General features: G+C 34.1%; 1 protein-coding gene across 1 annotated transcript; it reads right to left on the minus strand.

The window, feature by feature from the left end:
• Positions 1 to 2,256: 2,256 nt before the first annotated feature.
• LOC136230806 (rho GDP-dissociation inhibitor 1-like) lies at positions 2,257 to 4,723 on the minus strand. Its single transcript, XM_066019990.1, has 5 exons — positions 4,172 to 4,723; positions 4,028 to 4,094; positions 3,358 to 3,576; positions 3,145 to 3,269; positions 2,257 to 2,601 (listed from the first exon to the last, which is right to left on the minus strand). The coding sequence occupies exons 1-5, from the start codon at positions 4,415 to 4,417 to the stop codon at positions 2,524 to 2,526; spliced, it is 735 nt and encodes a 244-aa protein (XP_065876062.1). The 5' UTR covers positions 4,418 to 4,723; the 3' UTR covers positions 2,257 to 2,523.
• Between the last annotated feature and the right edge of the window lie 19,576 nt (positions 4,724 to 24,299).

The raw sequence follows: 24,299 nt of genomic DNA on the forward strand, positions 1-24,299 counted from the left end.
ATCGTCATCCCACATGCTTCCTCCATCTCCTGTCTCACCCCCTTTGGCTGCCCCTACTCCAGTCTATTCTTCAACTTCCGCTGCCCCTAGCTCCCTATAACAACAATCCCCATCCACACCTGTCAACCTCTTGCAAAAAATCTTGAGTCTGCCAGCCCTTAGTCCTTTCATTCACTCGCAACTCCTTCTATCTCCCAAAATATTATCCATGACATGCCTACACCTCCCTCACAACCTCACCATATCACCCGCCTTGTTCATGGCATTCGTAAAGCGATTGGCAAACTCAAATTAAGTGCTACAGTTGAGCAACAAGAAAAAATACCTAAGTCTATAACACAAGCTCTTAAAAGTACGGTTTGGAGAAAGGCCATGGATGACGATGTTGTTGCCCTAACTCGGACAAAACATGGGATCTTGTTCCGTCATCCAATTCACAGAATGTTGTTGGTTGTAGGTGGGTTTTCCGAATCAAGAAACACAAAGATGGTAACCAGTTAGTATAAAGCACGATATGTTGCCCGGGGTTTTCATCAAAGGCCAGGAATTGATTATACTGAAACTTTTAGCCCGGTGGTCAAACCAGCAACAGTCAAAATTGTGCTCTCACTTGCGGCCAGTCAAGGTTGGTTTTTGCGTCAACTTGATATTAATAATGCATTTTTGCAGGGGACACTTACCGATGAGGTTTACACCATTCAGCAACTAGGTTAGGTCGACCCAAACCTTCTAGAATATGTGTAACTAAACAAAGAAAAATGTACAAACTAAAACAAGCTCCGCGAACCTGGTATAAAGAGTTGCGCCAACATTTGATTCGTTTGGGGTTTAAAAACACGGTTTCGGATTTCTCCCTATTTACATTTTTTTCCACAAATGGTGCAAACATTTATCTATTAGTCTATGTAGATGATATCATTGTTACAAGTAATGTTTTGAAGCTTCTTGATGGTTTTGTTTCAAGGTTAACATCTCGATTTTCACTCAAAGATTTGGGTGAATTATCCTACTTCTTGGGGGTTGAGGTGCTGCCACATCATAATGGCTTATTTTTTAGCCAAAAGAAATGCATACATGACATTCTATGTAAAACTAATATGGAGGAATCAAAACATGTTGCCACACCCTTAGTAACTGGCCATCCATTAATAATTCATGGGAAGCTGCTCTCCAATCCTACTTTTTTTTATCAACAACTCATCGACAGCTTATAATACTTGAGCTTAACTCGCCCAGATGTTGCTTTTGCTGTAAATAAACTGGCTCAATATATGCAACATCCTACAGACGAACATATGCAAGCTCTTCGTCGTCTGCTTCACTATTTTATCTTAGTGGCACAACCCATACATGATTAATTATCCATAGAGATTTACCCCTTACACTACATGCTTATTCGGATTCGGACTGGGCTAGAGATAAAGACGACTATATTTCTACCACTGCTTACATACTTAGGCAGAAATCCCATGTCATGGACATCCAAGAAACAACGCACTCGAGCTTGATCGTCGACTGCGGCTGAGTACAGGGTTGTTGCCCATACAACGACTGAATTGCTTTGGGTTCGTAATGTGTTCGAAGAGTTGGGCTTATTTTGGCTCCAATAATTTACTGTGACAACGCTGGAGCAACGTATGTTAGTGCTAATCCGATTTTCCACTCGAGAATGAACCACTTGGGTTTGGACTATTATTTCGTGCGTGAAAATGTTCAACAAGGACCGCTGGGAGTAGCTTACATTTCAACAAATGATCAACTAGCCGATGAGTTGACAAAGCCCCTTCCGAGAGCTACATTCACCTCTATGGTTCACAAAATCGGCCTCACATTGGCCAACCGTTTTATAGCTATGCTTATCTTCTGATACAACTAATTCTTGACTGTCATGGAACCGATTGAACTAAAAGTTCGACTAATAGTTAATGCCTAATCATAGATCTTATACTAATTTCTGACAGACCCCTACACGCAAATGCCCTATGGGCTTGTAGTGTGTACAACCCAGGCCCATTCCACCATGTGCTTTTTAATTCCCAAATTAATGAGGTTGTCAGGACTCGAACCTGGACCAACGATTGAAGAGGCTCTGATAGTATTTCATGGAACCAATTTAACTAAAAGCTTAAACCGATAGTTAAAGTCCAATCATTGATCTTATACAAATATTTTACTCAATTAATGAGAACAATCATCTTGTGCTTATTCTCTTATAAAAACAAACTATGACTAATTTGAAACAACCAAAATCCAAAATACAAACATACCAACCCTCTACTCATAACAAAATGGAGCACAGCTTGTGCTTGGATTTTAACATGAGACGATTACAAGACCATAAAAAGGAAAAACACAGGCTATGCTCCCAATTTATTACAAGCATATTACCAAATGAATTTCTGCAACTTCGTTGTCGTGGTTAATATAAATGTGCAAAAAATAAGTAACAAAAAATTGAAACCAACTAAGACAGGCATTAGCTGAATTTGAGAGATATGAATGTTGTTATTGCTGCAAATCTCTTCATGTAGCTGCCCAATCTTTTCGGATCTCGAAGGTGTAGTTTATCTCCAAGTAGCACTTATTATCATCATCAAGAAACTGAGCAAACCAAACACAAAAACTCAGGGAAGCTAGCACAAAACATATACATCAAGATATCAAGTATAGAGTTGAGCTTTGGCCTCTAAGGAAACCGAAGCAGATTGCCAAACTCTTTACTGTTCAGCAAATTAAATGGAGAAGACAGATTGTAAAATCGGGCATTCTCTAATGATCTTAATCACATACATGGAGCTCGTTTCAGAAAATGGGTAGCTTTGATTTTTGGTTTGGAAGTCTAGCGCTACTTAAATTAAAACCTGATTTGGATAATTTCATTACATGCTCTTCATATATACAATACAATCTGATACCAAACACATTGGTCCCCATCCAAATGCATAATCATAATCACATTGAAAGCAGTTAGTTGATTTTCTTAAGCTAAATTTCCATCACTTGGTCAAGCATATCGACAGCAACCAAAACAAAAGAATAAAGTTTTTACTTCAGGAATCTGCATAACTGAGTCTAAAAGTAGCATACAAAATTGAGACAACTTGTTGAGAGCCACTAATCAATAAAAAAACAGACCCTAAATACCTTTGATTTTGCTGAATATTGTCCTCTGGCAAACATGCCTGATGGGGTGTTCTCTTCCGGCATCGTAAGTGTGTAAGGTTCTGGCTGAGGACTAAATGTTCCAAGCATCTCTTTTGTGGTGTCCACTGAAATATAGGTCAGTTTTAAAGCACACATTCAGATTTCTAAAAGATAAGCCCTTCCCTGCCATGTATTAGGATGTTGATAGCTTACCCTTCACGCCGGTTTTCCAGACAGTGTTCGTGTATTTGAGCCCAGATACAATGTTGTTGCTCACTTGGATGGTAAACATCAAGTTGTAAGGACTACCTTCTTTCAAGGTAAACCACGTCCCCTTCACTTTTCCGTCTTCAGGAACAGATAGGACAATGTCAGGTCTGCCCGGGGAGATGATTGACAGACTAAGAATTTTCACTTCTGGATCTAGAGTTTCTGTAATGTATACAAGACAGACAGAAAGTCAAATTTGTCAAAACTGAGAAGAACAAACACAACAAGTTTTCCCTGGAAAACATAGTTAATTCTGGGCCTATATAATTATTTCTATCTAACACATTTTCTTTATCCATGTAAAAGTTTTACCAATCAAACATTCAACAATAAGGGTTGCCGATCAAAAATACCCGAAGCATATGCTATGCTCGAGAAATTCTATTGTGATTCTGTTCCATTCCTTACCAATCCAAATATGAAATTTTGCACAAGGACATCTCGTAATTCTTTGCTTGAACATATATATAAGCATCAATACGAGATATTAAAAACAAACAGAAACTGGGGAATTAAAGACCTTGAAAAGCCCCAAATTCCAATTAGAACCTAAAAGTTGAGAATACACAAGCACAAAAACTTGATTAAGAAAAAAGGAATTTGCAGAATGTACCTCCAATATTTTCAATGTCCACACTCCCAAGAAGCTGTTCCTTCCATTTCCTAAGGCTTTCGTCATCCTGAAATTCGCAATTCATCAACATATAATTACAAAGAGAAATGAACCAATTTGAAAGAAAGAAAGAAAGAAAGAAACCTTATCCTTTTCAAGCTGTTCTTTGAGGGTACATTGAGGACCAAGCTGAATAGTGTTGTCTGTTCCTTCATCATCATCATCATCTTGATCAGTAACAGAAATAGAACTCTCACTCATTTGTCTCGCCAATCTTTTTTCCTCTTCTTCTCCGGAAACCTCATTTTGGGTTGTTTTCTCTGCTTCTTCAGTTTTGTCGTCGCTAAGACCCATTGTACTACTTGAAACAGACTCAACAGCCAAAGACATCAAATCATCGACAGTGAAATTGGACCCAACTCAAAGTCAAGACCTTTGTATGTGCAGAAAACCCATTAATCTTGAGGAAATCATAGTCCGAAAAATTGAATCTTTTTTCTATTTGAATGTCTATATAAGAGGCCCCAATTGAACATGCATAGAAAGAAAGAAAGAAAGAAAGAAAAAGGAAAAAAGAAGCAGAAGAGAAAAGAGAAAGAGGGTTAGCTAGTTAATGGAAGATGGAAATGAAAGGGTAGTTTAGTAAGTAGAGAAAAAGTCATGTGGTGATCCGAAATATGAGAAGGAACGTGAATGTCACCTATTGGGAAATAAGAGATTGACTCTTTCCTTTTCATAAATTATGGTGGATGGATATTCATGAATCATGATCACAAAGTGGTCCTATTTCTTTATAATTAATGATTACTCATGCATCATTTTGAATTAGTGGTCCCTCACTCTTTATCAATTATCATGGGATTCTTCAAACTTTGCATTTTCAGCCCTTCATTTTGGATAACTTCTTAATCTAGGGCTAAAGGATCACATTTACTCACCAAATCATAAATTGTTTTAAATTTTTTACAAGTATACTACTACCCACATAATCTTTTGTTTAATTTTTAAATACTCTAATTCTTCATGATTATTATATGACAATTATTTATATAATGAAGCAGAGGAAGGACGCTGTTTCTGTGTTAACAGTAACCCCAATTTACAATCGTTCAAATATCTAATCGCTAAAATCTCTAATTACAACCGTAACTTAAAAATACCTTCTAAAATACTTATAGCCCCTCATCATCACCATCTTAGAAAACAATGCACACAAACTCCTCCACCAATCACCGCACACAGATTGCATCGACCAACAACACCTCTCCATGTGTTTTTCTCTCTCTTGTTAGTTACATTCTCTCTAATTATTTTTTGTCTTTTTCTTTAGCTCATAAGGCAAACTTTTCTATATTAGTGAGTGTATTTTTCTTGTTTTCCCTACTGAGAAATTAATAAGGATTCATTTGATCCTTACCTCATTCACATTCATTCTTATGATATCCGAGCAAATCTAACTCTGATGAGCCCAACTCTTTTCTTTATTCGCGAACCTTCAGACTGGGAACCCTTATCATCTTTCAGCAAATGAAAACCCCAACTCTCTCCTTAGTGACCCATGTCCTTACGAGCCCTAATTACCATCAATAATCACGATTAACCAAGGTGGCTTTCAAGTCGAAAAATAAGTTTTTCTTTGTAGATGGAACGATCACACCTCCAATCCCAGACGAAACCTTATATACAAATTGGCAACGCTGCAATAATATGGCCAGCTCTTGGTTCTTTCATGTGGTTTCACAACTTATAACACAAAGCATAATCTCAGTAGACAATGCATCTGAGACCTGGAAAGACCTAAAAGGTAGATTTTCACAGGGAGACTCATTGAAAATCTTAGAGCTAAAGCGAGAGATCCATAATTTCAAACAAGGAGAGCACATCGTAACATAATACTACACAAGATTGAAGATCTTGCATGATGAACTTCTCAACCTTAGTAATGCCAAAATGCAATTATGACCCAACTTGTAGTTGTAGGGCTTTCAATACCTTGATAGAATAACAAGATGCATATCAAGTTATCACATTCTTGCAAGGCCTGAATGAAGGGTATTCCACAGTTTGTTCTTAAATTTATGGAGCCACTTCCATCACTGAATAAAGTTTTTGCCTTGTCAATCCAACATAACAGGCAAATGGGACAAACCTTTTTGCCAAAACATGTAATGAACACGTGAGGCACACCTTTTACAAGTTCTGTCAACACACAGAAAACGAATCAAAACAACAAACAACAATGGATGAAACTCCAAAAAAACAAAACTAATCTCGTAGGTCAAATATCAAAAAAGCTAGTCATTATGCACCTATTATGGGGGCACATGACACACCGAAGACATATGTTATAAGAAGCATGTATATCCACCCACCTTTGTCAATTGCAACATGGGAAACAACAACCAATATCGATTTAACTAACAAAGTTTTTGACTTTATGGTTAATAAAATCGAATTACTAAAATGAAATTTTATTGCAAAAAATAAAATAAAAATTGTTTACTACTTTATTAATAATAATAAAATATGTTATAGCTATCGGAATCAAATGAAATATATATTGACGATATTGCTAACGGTGAATGACAAAATTCACATGGTCATTAAAGTCCATGTGAACATTCCTGATATTGAGATTATAAATCATGACCAAAAATTTGAGAAAGCATCTTTATAAATATAAAATAGTTGAAGCAAATGGTTATTTCAGAATCGATAGTTTGCAGGTGTAAAGAAAAATAATTCCAATTATATTGAGTCAATCTCTTATCTTTTTATTAGTATTACTATTAGATTTTGATTCGATGAAAAAGAAAAAGAAATTTTGATGTTTTATAACTTTCCTCATTGATGCAATCAATTGAAAACTTATGATTTTACTTTGAAATTGCAATATCGGTGCTCACCACCACCATCAAGGGCATAGAAGCTCCTTCCCTTCCTCTTCATTGAGTTCACTCAATTCCATATAATTGTTTTATTGTTTCAGTTAGTGATTATACTCTGTGGTCTCAGAATATATATTTTTCCCCTTTATTTTTAGGTTGCTTCAATTTGAATATATTTGATGGTTCTATTGAGAATTTTAGTTGCCTAAATATCCATATTTTCCCTGAAGTTGCTGGTTGGTTAATTCTACTTTATTTGAAAATTAGAGTTCATTCCCTATTTAGGAATTAAGGTCATTCAACTCTTTTTGTACGTTGGATTACCACCTTCACTGATTATATCAACGATGCTAAAATGCTCATTCTTTGAGTAGTAAAGAATTTCTTCCATTTCCTTTCATTTTAATACGTTATAGTTTTTGTCAAACCTGGCCTAAAATAAGATCAAATAAGAAGGTGAGACATTACCACTGACTTATATAAAGCAATAGCAGTATCTCTCAATAAGGAGAAAAGTCAAACCAAAGAGAATTCAACAATATAAGCAACAAAATTCTAGTTTTTAGCTAAAACGACCTATACATGTTGTTTGTATCATAACTGCTTCGTACAGAGTCCGGTTGAGACGATTCAAAAACCCCTGGAAACATAAGATAAAAATTAAGAACTTTCATTTGAAACTCAATAACCGATTCTGCCAATAACTGGTCGAAAAATGCAGCACAAGGTTCATATACGAATCTGATTTTCAACAGCACCTATATTGACAATTCTCTATTATCTCTAGCTCAAAGTTGTAATTTACTTATCATATCCCATATCACACCATTCCACAAGTTCTCAACCTCAGCTAATTATATATATGTATATAACACATACCAAATAACTTATCAAGGTTACAACAAGATTACTCCAACACAAAAGCACTTAGAAGTGCATTCCTTAACATTCTTTCTATACACTAATTACCAAACAAAAGGACAATACCAAAATCAAGTTATACAACTTTTCTTAAACATATACTATCAATATGTATGTATATGAACAAAATGAATGCAATATCCTAGAGACTACTTGAATCTCGTAGCCGTAACCGAACCTCTCCCTAGGATCGAGTACCCCTCTCGGTACCTTGCACTTTTTCGCCTAAAAAAACGTTAAAAACATTTGAAAAAATGAGATAAACATCTCAATAAGAAACTATCAACTATAGAAACCAACTTTACTTAACAACAACAACAACATCAAATCCTTAGTCCCGAAATGATTCGGGGTCGGGTAATATGAACCATCATATAAAACCATGAAATCATGTTGTGTCAGCGACACAAATTCGCTCCCTCCACTCCATCCTATCCACTACCATATTTTCCTCAATTCCCAGTAAACTCATATCACTCTCGATCACCCTCCTCCAAGTTTGCTTAGGTCTTCCCCTACCCCTCACCACTACATCCCTTTGCCACTCTTCGGTCCTCCTAACCAGCGCATCAAGGCTCTACGTCTCACATGGACAAACCACCTTAGTTGGTTTTCTCTCATTTTATTCTCAATAGATGTAACCCCTATTTTTGTCCTAATTATTTCATTACTCACCTGATCCTTTCTCGTATGACCACACATCCATCTCAATATACCCATCTCCGCCACCAACATCTTATGGATGTGATAGTGTTTCACTGCCCAACACTCCGTACCATATAACTGTAGGAAAATAGACAAGCCTAGGTGTAGCGGAATAATAAAATTTTATCTATTTCCCTTTTCCAAGATCTGTTAATTGTTATTTCATACAAGGAAGGATAGAAAGCAATACCTTTAATGAAGAATTATCTACGGTTGCAAACGAAGTGCCCACAACTTCTTATAATCAACACGTGAGCAACGAACATTTTTGTTCAACACAGAAAACAGAACTAATCAGTAATCAACCTTTAAAGTATAGCAATCACAATGATTGCCTCTAACAGAAATCGATACGAGATCAAAGAGGGAGTAAGAAATAAAGTAAATTAGTCGAGATGAAAGACGGAACAGTTCCTCTTCTCCTTCTTATGTGTGTGTGTGTCGAAATATGTAGGCTATGGAGTCTATTTATAGACTTCTCAAAACCCTAATCCTAGTTGTGTTAGGTAATTAATTAATTAGAATCTTATTCAGAATAGGATTACTAATTAGATAATTAAACAAACAATTTATTATTATCTAAATAATAACTAATTATATTTAGATAATTATTATTAATCAAATTAATAATTCAATTATTGTTAGGGATAAATAATTAGAGTTTCAATCACATAAAACTTCTAATTAATATTATCAGATAATCTTTTAATTTAATTTATAACCATAATCTAATTATAATTATTAAATCAAACTAATATCCCTATTTAATATATAAATTTCGGCCCATGCACTATGTCTCACTAATTTACACTTTCATCCTCCGATTCCAAGTCCCATATGCGACCCATTAGGTTCTTTATTGCCACTAGCCGTATATATCCTTTGAAATTATTCATCACGATTAATTCCAACATATATATAATGGAATACCATCGCGAGCTGTTACTAGCAGAACCTATGATATTCCCCCAGAGCAATTAAGAAGTCAGGTTGATAACTGACGTTAACCTTTCTGCATTAGGTACAGTATAATACGATCCTTCATCAACTATATCCTGTTGGTCAATTCCTTATAACCATAGAACGTGTCAATGTTACATATAATGAAGAGTCTGTTTTACTTGTACAGGTTGAATTCACTCTGAAAGATAAGTTAAGTGAAATATTCATTTCTACTCTTAACTCTATCACCTTGCAAGGATTTCAGTTAATTCACCACAAGCGGCCATTTGGATATATCTCCCACTTATCGGGAGTGACGAATGCTCAATCTGACATGAACTATTCTGCAATTACTTTGTGTGATACCCAACCCTGCTCTCACACACCCCAGGCTCTCACCTGTTGGATCGTGCTCGCACAGAATCAAAGTATCAGACTCCGTAATCTAGAATCACTAATTAACGAATGTTTGAGTCTGAGGATTAGTTATACCTACTAATACCAATGAGATGAACAGTTGACACATTAGATAAATCAATCCATTCTGTTATCTCAAGTCGGGTCCCAATACTAATGAACTCCTTCACCGGATCCATGTAACTGTCTAGATATCTGAATATCTAAAGCTTGTGAGATCAGCTTTCTGTCTCGACAGAAAACACTGTTACATTCAAGTCTCAACAGTAATATGCCAACCCCTATAACATATTACTTGACTTGGGTTAACTTTAAGTCTATTGGTCTATTATAAAGTACAGTCTCACTTCATGCTTGTATGAACACTTTATAACTACTTAAATAAACTTAGGGTTACTTTCTTTATCAAAGATTTGTGCCTTTATATATAGTTACATTTTAATGCTATATATCTGATTAAACAAATGATCAAATAAACAATTTATTCATTAATATTAATATCCTAAAACAATTGTCTTTAGGACACTAAACTCCAACAATAACAATGCTGGTCTGATTGCCGTGCGGTAGAATTTTCCCCTCAATCTATTAGGCATGTCGGGGTCACAAAGGAAACCAGTAGCACTCTTCCACTTCGACCAACCAGATTTAATCCTATGAGCAACATCTCCATCTACTTCTCCATCCGTTTGGATAATAGATCCTAAATACCGGAAGCAATCTGAGGCCTGAACAACTCTCCCATCTAGGGTGATTGTCCCTGCCTCCCTACTCCTATGGCCGCTAAACTTACACTCCAAATATTTTGTCTTACTTCGGCTTAACTTAAAGCCTCTAGATTCTAGAGTTTGTCTCCATAGTTCCAACTTCCTCTCCACTCCTTCTTTCGTCTCATCAACCAACACAATATCATCTGCAAACAACATGCACCATGGTATTATTGGTCCCGTGGAACGTGACAATATTAGTTCCAAGGGGGGGATAGGAACTATTCAAAAAATTTGTCCGCTAAGGCTGACTTCCTTTTTTTAAGAAAAGGTTTACACAGCGGTGCTGAGTAGTTTAAGACACAAGCTTAGTCAACTGGTGACTAAGTCTGTTTCTTTTCTTGAGTCAGGAGATAGCACTAACGTCTATTCCTGAACTCAGCTTCTCAGTGCACTCAACTCAGCGTGAGTTTGTTACTAAGTCAGTTTTATAGCAAGCAATATATAAAGGAGTTAAGGGTTAGAAATATGTTACTCAGCAGACATATCCTGGTTCGGCCTCTCCGCCTATGTCTAGTCCCCGGAACTCGTTCCGAGCTTTTTGAATCCTCTACTGAGCTCTTTAAAGGTAGAACACAAAACCTTTTATAACAAAAGCTGAGTATACAAGAGTACCTTCCTCTATTCCTCTACTCACTCCTATTACTACCGCTGAGTACTATAACCGAGTACTCGGCTTCTCCTTTCTATACTTCTAGAAATGATAAGTGTTTGTCCTAAACAACAATTGCTAAGACACTTTATATGAATAAGATCACTCTAGACTTTTACACGAGATTGGAATTGGTGTAAGATTTGCTTTGCTTTTCTTACAGAACTTCAAGTATCAATTTGGTCAGCATTTCGACTTGATTGAAGATCTGCATCGAATGAAGCATTTGAGAGGCCTATTTATAGTGACACTTCAAGCACCGGTGATTTCGAATTTCGAAATAACCGTTGGAGGCAAACGGCTTCCTGTCGCTTTCACTCAGTACGTGCTCAGCGTCTTCGGCCAATCATATTCTTGTATCTTCTGTCTTCGCCAGTGCTCATCAGCTTTTCGTCAGATGAAACAGAATGTTCCCACATTTATGATAAAGTCTTCCAGACAGCTTCCTGCGCCTTCTGAGCTTTACCCAAAGTAGAAATACTTTGTCTCCAAGTTTATTCTGTTCTCGCGCTGACTTGTACTTCTTGTCGTTCAACTCAGCAGCTTCATCTTAAAGCTATTGGTAGAAGGCTTCTCGATCCTTCTTGGTGCTGGGCTTGTGTCTTACTCAGTACGACGGCGTTTTGAGACTACTTGGGCCATGAGGCTTTGATCTGTTGACTTGGGCTTGACTTCCTCTTATGGGCCTTTAGGCATTTTATCTTAATGTCTTATAAATCAAATAACTCAACATTGAACAAACACATTAGTGTGAACAAATCAAAGCATTTAAATTTAATGTGTTTAGAATATTTTTCATCATTAACATGAATAATTTTGTCAAATCAAAATCATGTGGAAAGGTGTTTCAACAAACTCCCCCATGATGATTGACCTATACTTAACTTCTTATGACAAAGTCTTCCAGCCAGCTTCCTGCGCCTTCTGAGCTTTACCCAAAGTAGAAATACTTTGTCTCCAAGTTTATTCTGTTCTCGCGCTGACTTGTACTTCTTGTCGTTCAACTCAGCAGCTTCATCTTAAAGCTATTGGTAGAAGGCTTCTCGATCCTTCTTGGTGCTGGGCTTGTGTCTTACTCAGTACGACAGCGTTTTGAGTCTACTTGGGCCGTGAGGCTTTGATTTGTTAACTTGGGCTTGACTTCCTCTTATGGGCCTTTAGGCATTTTATCTTAATGTCCTATAAATCAAATAACTCAACATTGAACAAACACATTAGTATGAACAAATCAAAGCATTTAAATTTAATGTGTTTAGAATATTTTTCATCATTAAAATGAATAATTTTGTCAAATCAAAATCATGTGGAAAGGTGTTTCAACACACTCTGTCGTGGCAAGGTGTGCCTCCGATATGTTAAAAACGTACAGAATCGATTCTAAAGTCATGAATTACCCTCAGAATTTACCTTTCTAGAACCGAGGATTCTCAATGGAAGTGTGCGGACACAATTGAAATATTAAACCAACCTAAAGACTAGATTTTGGTCACTCAACCTAAGATTTCTCACCTTAGAACCCTAATTTCCTCTTAACTTTTGTGCTTCTGACTTAAAGAAATTTAGACCTAGAAAGAGGAAGGCTACGAGGTGTTTAATTGTAGCTAACCCTAACTCTAATTTGTTCTCCTCTATTTATAGGAGAATAAAAGATATTTAACTCCCATTAAATGAGGTTAAATGATATTAAAACTCCTAAAATCAATCCATAACCGAATATAGATTGATTTCCCTTGATTTTCTGAAAAATAAGCTAATTAGATAAGCTTGGGATGAGATTCGAATTCAGAATTCGAACTTTTATCAACCTCGCGTGTACCCTGCCGCGGCAGGGTGCCCCCAGGACATACCCTGCCGCGGCAGGGTGCAGTCCCGATAGGGCCCGAACCACCAGAGATCTTTGTTAGGTCATAACTTTCTCGTCTAATGTCGGAATCATGCACGGTTAATTGCATTAAAACCCTTAAGACTAGGAGAAAACTACTCTATAAGACCTCTAGAGCTAATTTTAACCATATAAAAAGTCAACTTTTAGGTTAAACCTCGAGTTTGACCGAAACTTCCGTAAGTCATAACTTTTCCGTTGGAGCTCTGATTTAGACGTGCCACATGGCGTTGGAAAGCTTATAAAGAGTACAATGATATTATTTGATATTTGGTACCTAACTTGACTCCAATAATAATGTTGACTTTCAGCTTGGACAATTTGACATTTTCTATGACTTTTCTGACTTTCATTCAAATGTATTCCAAAACACTTCCATGGATCCCCTCTTTGTTGGATATCATCATAGGGTTCCGACTCCAGTGTCTACAGTTGCCCCTAATTTATCATATATTGTGAGTTGTGTGCATTTTTAGATAAAACTGAATTCAAAGTAGATGTTTTGAAAAAATGGTTTTTGCCCCTACTTTGAAGAGGTAGAAAGAAAATGTGTGTAATGGAACAGAGTATGATAAAGTAAATATGCATCTGGAGTTAGAGGATGTTGTGATTGATTCATCGATCCAGTCTCTTAAATGACTGGGAGCAAATGGACATCTGATTATTGATCTCTTTAGTGATCTCAGATTGTAGGTCTCTTGAACGACCTGTAGTTCTAGATCCATTGAACGACCTGTAGTGGTAGATCTCTTGAACGATCTTTGATTGTAGATCTCTTGAACGACATGTATTAGTAGATCTCTTGAATGATTTGTGATTGTAGGTCTCTTGCACGACCTGTAGTTGTAGATCTCTTGCACAATCTGTGATTGTAGGTCTCTTGCACGACCTGTAGTTGTAGATCTCTTGGACGATATTTGATTGTAGGTCTCTTGCATGACCTGTAGTTGTAGATCTCTTGCACGATCTGTAATTGTAGGTCTCTTGCATGACCTGTAGTTGTAGATCTCTTGCACGATCTGTGGTTTTGGTCTCTTCAATGACCTGTGTTTGTAGATCTCTTTAACGATCTGTGATTGTAGGTCTCTTGCACGACCTGTAGTTGTAGATCTCTTGAACGATCTATAGTTGTAGATCTCTTGAACGATCTTTGATTGTAGGTCTCTTGAACGACCTGTAGTTGTGGATCTGTTGAATGATCTGTAGTTGTAGGTCTCTTGAACGACCTGTTGTTGTGGATCTCTTGAACGATCTCTGATTGTAGGTCTCTTGCACGACCTGTAGTTGTAGATCTCTTGAATGATCTGTAGTTGTAGGTCTCTTGAATGACATGTAGTTGTGGATCTCTTGAACGATCTCTGATTTTGGTCTCTTCAACGGCCTGTGTTTGTGGATCTCTTGAACGATCTCTGATTGTAGGTCTCTTGCACGACCTGTAGTTGTAGATCTCTTGAACGATCTGTAGTTGTAGGTCTCTTGAACGACCTGTTGTTGTGGATCTCTTGAACGATCTCTGATTTTGGTCTCTTCAACGACCTTTTTTTGTAGATCTCTTGAACGATCTCTGATTGTAGGTCTCTTGCATGACCTGTAGTTGTAGATCTCTTGAATGATTTATAATTGTAGGTCTCTTGCACGACCTGTAGTTGTAGATCTCTTGCACGATCTATGATTGTAGGTCTCTTGCACGACCTGTAGTTGTAGATCTCTTGCACAATCTGTGATTGTAGGTCTCTTGCACGACCTGTAGTTGTAGATCTCTTACACGATCTGTGATTATAGATCTCTTGCACGATCTATGATTGTAGGACCTCCATCGTTCCTTGATATCTTTATCTCCAACTAGGACTTTCTGGTCCACATCCTTCACACATTTAACTTTTTCGAGATCTCACGTCTTCCTATCTCTCATCTGAGCAATCTATATATGTCTCTTTCCCCTTCTTTCGTATCCAATCTTGTATACAGATCCCGATTCACCTTTGCTCTAGCATCTCGTATGACCTTCTTTACTTCCCTTTTAGCCTCTTTGTATTTTTCGTAGTTCTCATCACTCCTACATAGCTATATATATATATATATATATATATATATATATATATATACACATTTATAAAAGGTTTAATCAAAACTGATGCGAGTTTTACGTATACGTGCATATGAAGGCAAGTGTACCTTAGTCGTGTATCAATCAATAAAGTGAAAGTAGAGTATCGTTCCCACGAGGATGGTGATTATAAGTACTAATCTCTTTTCTTACTATCTATTATTTAAACAATCAAAATATAGAGTTTGTTGGACAACCAAGCTAAGACTTAAGCAAGAAATGAAATGAAAATTATACAAATTTGGTGAGAGATTACTTATATTGAAAGAAACTAAGGCTTCTAGCTTCATTTAACCTCTTTGCTTGGTAATAACACTTAACCCCTTTTAAGTTGTTTTATCTTTTTTAAGATGGCGATTTTTTTAACTAATAGATTCTCGAGATTGGCTCTAAACTCTCAATTAATTACTTTCCCTTGGTCCAGCTCAAGTAATTAATCTAGAGAAGCATTAAGTTTTATTAATCTAAACCTTTTTAACCTACTTTACCTTGGTTTGGCTAAAGTGATTACTTAAGATTCAAGAAAAACTGTTCGAGTAATTAGTTCTAAACTTTCGATTAATTACTTTCCCTTGGTCCGGCTCAAGTAATTAATCCAAAGAAGCATTAAGTTTTCTTAGTTCCAAACCTTCGATTTATTACTTTCCCTTGGTCCGGCTCAAGTAATAAATCTAAGATTTGTAATAAGATTCATGAAAAACCTTGGAAAACCAATAAGCCACACTAAATGTTCATTAGGTCCAACTTATGAATTTCGATTAATCAATTTAATCACGGTCAATATAAATGATTAATTATATTCAAGTAGGAAGTTGTCCCATCTCCTACAAGCATTAAGAAACATAAGTTAGTTCTCAAAAAGGATAAACATAGCTTAAATAGGTTAAACGTAATTATCACATAATTAAGGTTAAGATCCGTTTTTAGCCTTAGTTAAGGGAGTTTTAGCCATGATTAGATTAAAACACACCTTAGAAAGATAGGTAATGGAGTTCATAGTAAAAAAAGAGATTAAAGTTTAGAAGAAACCGTTATGACGATTGTCGATGAACTTCTTCGGTAACTTGAAACTTACTTTTATTGGATGAACTTTTGCACAAACAACACTTTGAGAACAATAACAACAATTACAACAACAAAAACAATTGATTCGTAAGGATAAGAATCAGCAGAATAACATTATAGAGGAAAAAATTTAGCCTAAGCTTGGTGTTTTCAAATGGCACCCAATGTCTCCTTTTATAGTAAAATGGCACATATAATTCCAAAGACCAAGTCTCCTTATGGCCTCCCACTCCCTAATCTTCTGAATTCAGCCTTTAAGAGATGGTGATGGAAGACTTTGACAATTTAGGAGTTGAAATGTGTAAAGGTGGGAAAGGAATCATAAGCTCCAACATGTTCATCAACTTTGGATAATTTTCAGGGCCTAATACACTTCGAATTTGGAGGTGTGTATTATTAGTCATTTGTTCATCTTTCTCTTATCTTTCCAATGCATTTTGAATTTCCTCAATCTGAGTCCGTATGAGGGAGATACGTTGAAAATACGAAAATGTGTCAAATCTATCCTAGTGTGAACAATTGGACTTTTATCTTACAGCACCCATCAGCGATAAGGTGCACGCTGGGTGTCACTAAAACTCTTTTTTTCTGGTCTCTTTTACTCCCGAGTTGTCGTCTTAAGCCCCGACTTGGTTATTTATGCCGAAAACCTTGCGAAAGTGCCTAAAAACACACAAAGTGGCTTAGATACATAAAATGAAGAAAATAAACAAAAACCATTATTAAAATTTATTAAAATGCTACAAAATAACTAGTAATTAAATACTAAAAATCTATAAATTATGACGATAATAAAAACCAAACCTTAGAGTTATAAACTTGTATACAATAATTTAACCATTTAAATCATATTTACATACCAATATTTTAATAAAAAGACTTGATCCATATAAAATCGTATCAAAACTTTATAAAATATAATCAAAACCTTAAGTTCATAATATAATCAATGTACTAAACCAAAACTTAAAATCTTGTATCCATTCTTGAGTTTATCCCCTCATAATTCAACCATAATTTACAACATACACCCACTACAAGAAAATTGCTTTTTGGCAACAAGATAAATAGTTGTTGCTAACAATGAACTTTAGCAACGAACATTTTCGTGTTGTTACCTAAGGCTGTTGCTGTAAATTTCTTATCTTTACCCATAAAAAATTTCGACGTGTGGGATTTATAGAAAAAAGTTAGAACTTTTGCAACAATAGCTTCGTTGTTGTAAATAATATCCTTTACAGCAACAACTGCATGTCATTGCTGTAAATGATAGAATTTACAGCAACGACAATGTGTTGTTGCTGTAAACTATAGTATCTACAGCAACAACTTAGCATTGTTGTGTAAAAATTTAATATTTTGACAAGAAAAAGATTGTTTCAAAATAAAATTATTAAATTAATTAAAAAAAATTAAAAAATAAAATAAATATGTGTTATTTTTATAATATAAAATAAATTATATATTTAAATAATATAATATAATTAAAATTAGAGATTTATTTTATTTTATTTATATGATATAAATGTTAACAATAATAACTATTTAGTTTAAAACTTGTGTTATATATTATGAAATAATCATTTTTTTTGCAAGAACAATTTTATTGTTGTAATTTTTTTTCATTTTCCCTCCACAGATATTTTTTATGGAATTGTGAAATAATAATTTTTTGTAACAATAGTTTTGTTGCTGAAAATTAAAATATTTATAGCAACAACTAGATGTTGTTGCGTTTGAAAGAATTTTTTGGCTACAACATATATTGTTGCCAGAGAAATTATTAGATTAATTACAAAAACTAAAATACATTAATATATATTAATTATTAAACTAATTTTTATTTAATAACTTATAATGAATAACATAAATATAAATTTTCTTATTTTACGTTTTAGTTAGTACCAATTTTCTAAGGGGTAAATTACACTAATGGCCACTGAACTTTATCCATTTTAACATTGTGGCAATTGAACTTCAATTCTTAACAGTGTGGATACTGAACTTTATACTTTTAACACCGGTGGCCACTCAACACCTTAAAAAGACCGTTGACAGCCTCAAAATAAGAAATTCACAGAGTTAATGATATTCTAAAAAACTTTAATTTTTGAAAAATTTCGGTTTGAGGTTATTTAAGTGTTGTTTGGTTAGGAGAGAGAGAATGAAGTTTTAGAAAGAGAAAGCTCCAAAAAATGTGATTTTGGAAAATAAAAAATGTGGTTTCATTGTAAATGTTGTTTTGAACAATTTTAATTCTTGAATGTTTTTATTTTGAGGTTGTTAACGGTCATTTTGAGGAGTTAGTTAAAATTTAGTGGCCACCAAAGTTAAAAAGTGCAAAGTTCAGTAGCTATACTGTTAAGAATTGAAGTTCATTGGTACAATGTTAAAATGGGTAAAGTTCAGTGGCCATGTGTGTAGTTTATCCATTTTCTAAGTTAAGCATATTGATGCTTCTAAGTACTTCAGTTATTGGTCATCTGACTTGTTAATATGAAACCTTACAAAATTGTAGTTTACATGTTATAGTTTACTGTGTCTTTTTCTAATTTCATTTTTTTTCTATTTAGGGTGAATTTTCATGATGATGATAAAAATGATCATACTTGAAAAGCAAGTGTGGAAGGTAATTCATGCTCAAGAAAAATAGATCACTTTTTGTATAGCTAATGCACTTGTGGCTATAATTTTTGTTAAAACCATTTTGTCATCTCAGATTTTTTTTTTAAACTATGTAATGATAGACACATTAAATTAGTTTTATGTAAAGGGTTTTTTATATGTGAAAAACATATATGTTGTCTTTGTACAAGAGAGTAGGAGAAGGGTGTACAAGAAGTTCTCCCGCACAGGGCCCCAAATTTAAGGGGGTCCAATTTTTTTTATTATACAAATCTAAATAAATTATTGTTATTAATTCTTATGTGAAAAATTAAGTGAATGTTAATTTATCTTAAAAATTAACGCTCTAAGAGTCTTAAGGGTCCCATTTTTTTTATTGTTATTATACAATATCTAATTTAATTATTTAATTATATTTATAATACTAAAAATCAAGTTAAAAGTATTTTGATGTTTCATTTTGTAGAAACATTAATATTATATGAAAGTATTAAGTTTTTTTTAGTGAATATCGTACAATTTTTTTTTTCATTTAGCACAGGGCTCCAAAAATGTTGAAGACGGCCCTGCCTTTGTAATTAGTTATGGCTAATGTATGTAGCTTTCTATTAGTATTAGATTGTATTCGAATTTTGTGTTTATATATATATATATATAAAATTATTGTCGAAAATTAAATTTACTTCTAATTAAAAATACTTATTTATGGAAACAAATTTATTTGTTGCAGAAAAATAATTTTGGCAACATAAAAGTTGTTACCATTAAAATAATATTAGCAACAACCATAGGATTGTTTCAGAAAAATCAACATATATGGCAACGACATGAATTGTTGCGTAAAAATAAATATATGGTTACGACATAAGTTGTTGCGAAAATGCAAAATATACAACAACATAATATGTTGTTTTGAAAAGTCTAAATGTATAACAACGCCACAACTTGTTGCGAAATTTACAAAAGCTTCGGCAACGATAGATATTGCTGTTAAAGATAAATTTCATTCTCTAACATGTAGTTTATATTTCACAACAAAAACCATTTTGCAACAACACATGTTGTTGCCAAATATATATTTTTTGCAACAACAAGATGTTGTTGCAGATACCTTTAGTAACAGAATGTTTCCACAACTGAAAGTCGTTGTGAAACATACGTTGTTGTTGCTAAAAATATTTATCGCAACAACCTTTTCCGTTGCCAAAAATCAAATTTCTTGTAGTGACATGACTTCTCTTTAACATTTCCTATCCTATATGGTCTTCGACACTTCACTTCTAAACCCGATAGGTCTTCAAACTGTGTACACATATGTCATATTTCTCACTAAATATGGTCTTTAAATTCCAAACCACCCAACCATACTACTCTTAATGGATACCAAACATTTTTATTCCATATATATATATATATATATATATATATATATATATATATATATATATAGGTGAGATATGGTGTGGCAAGGGCTTATGGTGTGGCAAGTAGCTTATAGTGTGACAGAATAAAACTACGTAGTTTTGAAGAGAAGAATGAGGATGATGTCAGCACTGATGTCATCACAGTAGAGAGAAAATTATTTTATTTCTTTTCGTTAAAATACATTTTTGCTGACCTTTCTAACCTCGTTTCTCGAAATTTTTTATACTGTTAGACTCGTCTAAATTAGACGGTCATTTTGAGATCCCTGAAGCTCAGGTAAAAAAATTCCGGTGAACGGAATCCGACGATTAGGTGAGCATTTTCCGGCGAGAAAAAAAAACCCATAAAATTCTCAAAGAATTTTCTGGGCACTTTTTTCTCACCGAAAAACGCCCACCTAATCGCCGAATTTCGTTCACCGAATTTTTTTTTACCTGAGCTTCAGGGATCTTAAAATGATCGTCTAATTAAGACGAGTCCAGCGGTATAAAAAATTTCGACAAACGAGGTTGAAAAAGTCGGAAAAATGTATTTTAAAGAAAAAAATAAGACAATTTTCTCTCTCCTGTGATGACATCAGTACTGACATCATCCTCATTAATTACAAAATTTGCCAACTTTCCCTACTTAATTACAAAATTGGTCACTGTCACACCATAAACTCTGTCACACCATAAGATTTTTATCACACCAGATATCTTCTATATATATATATATATATATATATTGAAACCAAAAACATATATGTACATATATATATATATATATATATATATATATATATATATATATATATATATACTTTCTTTATTCATGATCAAGCTCACAAGTTTTCCATTCTCCAAAATATCAATCTTATATACCATCAATCAATAAAATTCCAAAATTAATCAAGATAACCAAGTAAAATATGAAATTCACATATAAGCATAGTTACTAGCTTCATTTTAACTATAATTTCACAATAAAAAGCAAGATTGTGAAAAAACCCCAATCTTACAAAATATTTGTATAAACCCTAAGATGTCAATTTCTGAAAATTCTTTGATTATATATATATATAAGTCAAAACTAGTTAATAGTTACTTACCTTGGCCACTAACTGAAGAAAGCACACCCAAACACCTTCAATTCTCCTCTAAATTCTGTCTAAGACGTTTTCCTTCCAAAACTCAAAACTCTTCGTTTAGAACTTAGTACTACATATGAGGAAGCTACAGTTTAAATTTCGAGTAATTCGGACGGTCGAAACTCCATAAATCGAAGAAACGGTGGAGATGCGGTTGAAGAGAAAATGAAGATGAAGAAGAAAGAAAAAGAAAAGAAAGAAGATGTAACGTATACATGTATAAAATTTGGGGATTTATATCCCAAATCTAGAAAATATCTAGTTTGATCCTCCAACTTTATATAATCTTTTAAAAATTACCTTAAACTTTTGATTTACATATAAAACCATGAAATTAACCTCCAACATTTTCCTGTAGCACCAAATAAATATCACACACCCAATAATTATATTATATACTAATAGCCAGATATAAATACTAGAAATTTAGATAGGATGTGAATTTTTTTTATTGAAATTGCAATTGAAACCATCAACCTCATATGCATATATGAATTTTATTTTATTTTGTAGTTTGATGATTCAACTCAATTATGGGATTTTTAGGACGCCATAGAGCGACCCTCATTTTCTATATACTTGAATGTTTGTTTGGCTATGGAAAGTTGAATTTCAATGTTAATTTGGTAAGTTCTTAATGATTATCTATTTTTCATTTTTAAGGACTTGATGTTTGAGAATGATTATTTGACTCTTAGTGTTTCTTTAATTATTAACTTCAATCTGTAGTACAAATTAATTTTGTCTTTATCTTTTTTTTTTGTTACAATGAAGAGGCTAACCCCGAGAAAACACCAAAAATAGACCGACCCTTAAAGATGGGTTTAATTCTGGAAAGGCCAAACCCACAAAAATCTAAAAAAAGAATGTCATGGATGCCTGCAGGAGGCGCATCACACTCGTGAAGACCTAAAATCAAACTCCATGCGTAGTTTGCCATCCAATCAGATGCCATGTTCTCTTCTCGTAGGATATGAACGTGAAGGAAATAGACAAGTCTAGGCTCATCGGAATAATAAAATTTTATCTATTTTATCTATTTCCCTTTTCAAGATATGTTAATTGTTATTTCATACAAGGAAGGATGGAATGAAATACCTTATCTGACGAACTATCTACAGTTGCAAACGAAGTACCCACAACTCTTATATTTAATCCGTGAGCCACCAACATTGATTAACACAGAAAAGAAGAACGGTTAGTAATCAACCTTAATAAATAGCAATGGCAATGATTGCCTCTAAAGGAATCGACACGAGATCAAAGAGAGAGTAAGAAAGATAGTAATTTAGCCGGGATGATTTTAGAACAGTTCGTTAGCCACTTAATTATGTTGTTGGCCGAAATTTGCAGGGAGAGGGGTCTATTTATAGACTTCTCAAACCTTAACCCTAGTTGCATTAGTTAATTAATTAATCAGAATCCTATTCGGAATAGAATTACTAATTAGATAATTAAATAAATACTTATTATTATTTAAATAATAACTAATTATATTTAGACAATAATACTAATCTAATTAATTATTTAATTTATGTTAGGGATAATTAATTAGAGTTATAATCACATTAAAACCTCTAATTAATATTATCAGATAATCCTTTAATTTAATTCACAACTATAATCTAATTATAATTCTTAATCAAATTAATTTATCCCTAATTAATTACAAAATTTCGGCCCATGCATTAATATCCCACTAATTACAGTTTCGCCCTCTAGTACCAAATCCCATGTGCGACCCATTAGGTCCTTATTGCTACTAGCCGTATATAGCCTTTGAAATTAATTCATCCTGATTAATTTCAACATGTATATAACAGAATGTCTTCGCGAGCTGTTATTTGCAGAACCTAAGATATTCCCCCAACACAAATAAAAAGTCAGGTTGAATACTGATGTTAACCTTTCCGCATTAGGTGCAGTATAATATGATCCTGCATCAACTATATCATGTGGTCAATTCCTTATAACCATGGAACGTGTCAAAGTTACATATAACGAAGAGTCCGTTTGTACTTGTACAGGTTTAATTTACTCTGAAACATAAGTTAAGTGAAATTTCTATTTCTACTCTTAACTGTATCACCTTGCAAGGATTTCAGTCAATTCACCACAAGTGGCCATTTGGATATATCTCCCATTTATCAGGAGTGACGAATGCTCAATCTAACACTAACTATTCTGCAATTACTTTATGTGATACCCAACCCTGCTCTCACACACCCCAGGGCCTCCCCTTTAGTGGATCGTGCTCGCATAAAATCAAAGCATCATACTCCATAATCCAGAATCACTAATTAATGAATGTTTGAGTCTGAGGATTAGTTATACCTACTAATATCAATGAGATGAACAATTGACACTCAGATAAATCAATCCATGTTGTTATCTCAAGTCGGATCCCAATCCTAATGAACTCCTTCACCAGATCCATGTAACTATCTAGATATCTCTATATCTAAAGTTTGTGAGATCAGCTCTCTACCTCGACAGAAAACACCGTTACATGCAAGTCTCAATAGTAATATGCCAACCCATATAACACATTACTTGACTTGGGTTGATTTTAAGTCTATTGGTCTATTATAAAGTATAGTCTCACTTCATGCTTGTATGAACACTTTATAACTACTTAAATAAACTTAGGATTACTTTATTTATGAAAGATTAATGCCTTTTATATATAGTTTCAGTTATACCATATCTTATTAAAACAAATGATTTAAATAAACAATTTATTCATT

Source organism: Euphorbia lathyris, chromosome 5, assembly GCF_963576675.1.
Source record: "Euphorbia lathyris chromosome 5, ddEupLath1.1, whole genome shotgun sequence".
NCBI classification, from domain to species: domain Eukaryota; kingdom Viridiplantae; phylum Streptophyta; class Magnoliopsida; order Malpighiales; family Euphorbiaceae; genus Euphorbia; species Euphorbia lathyris.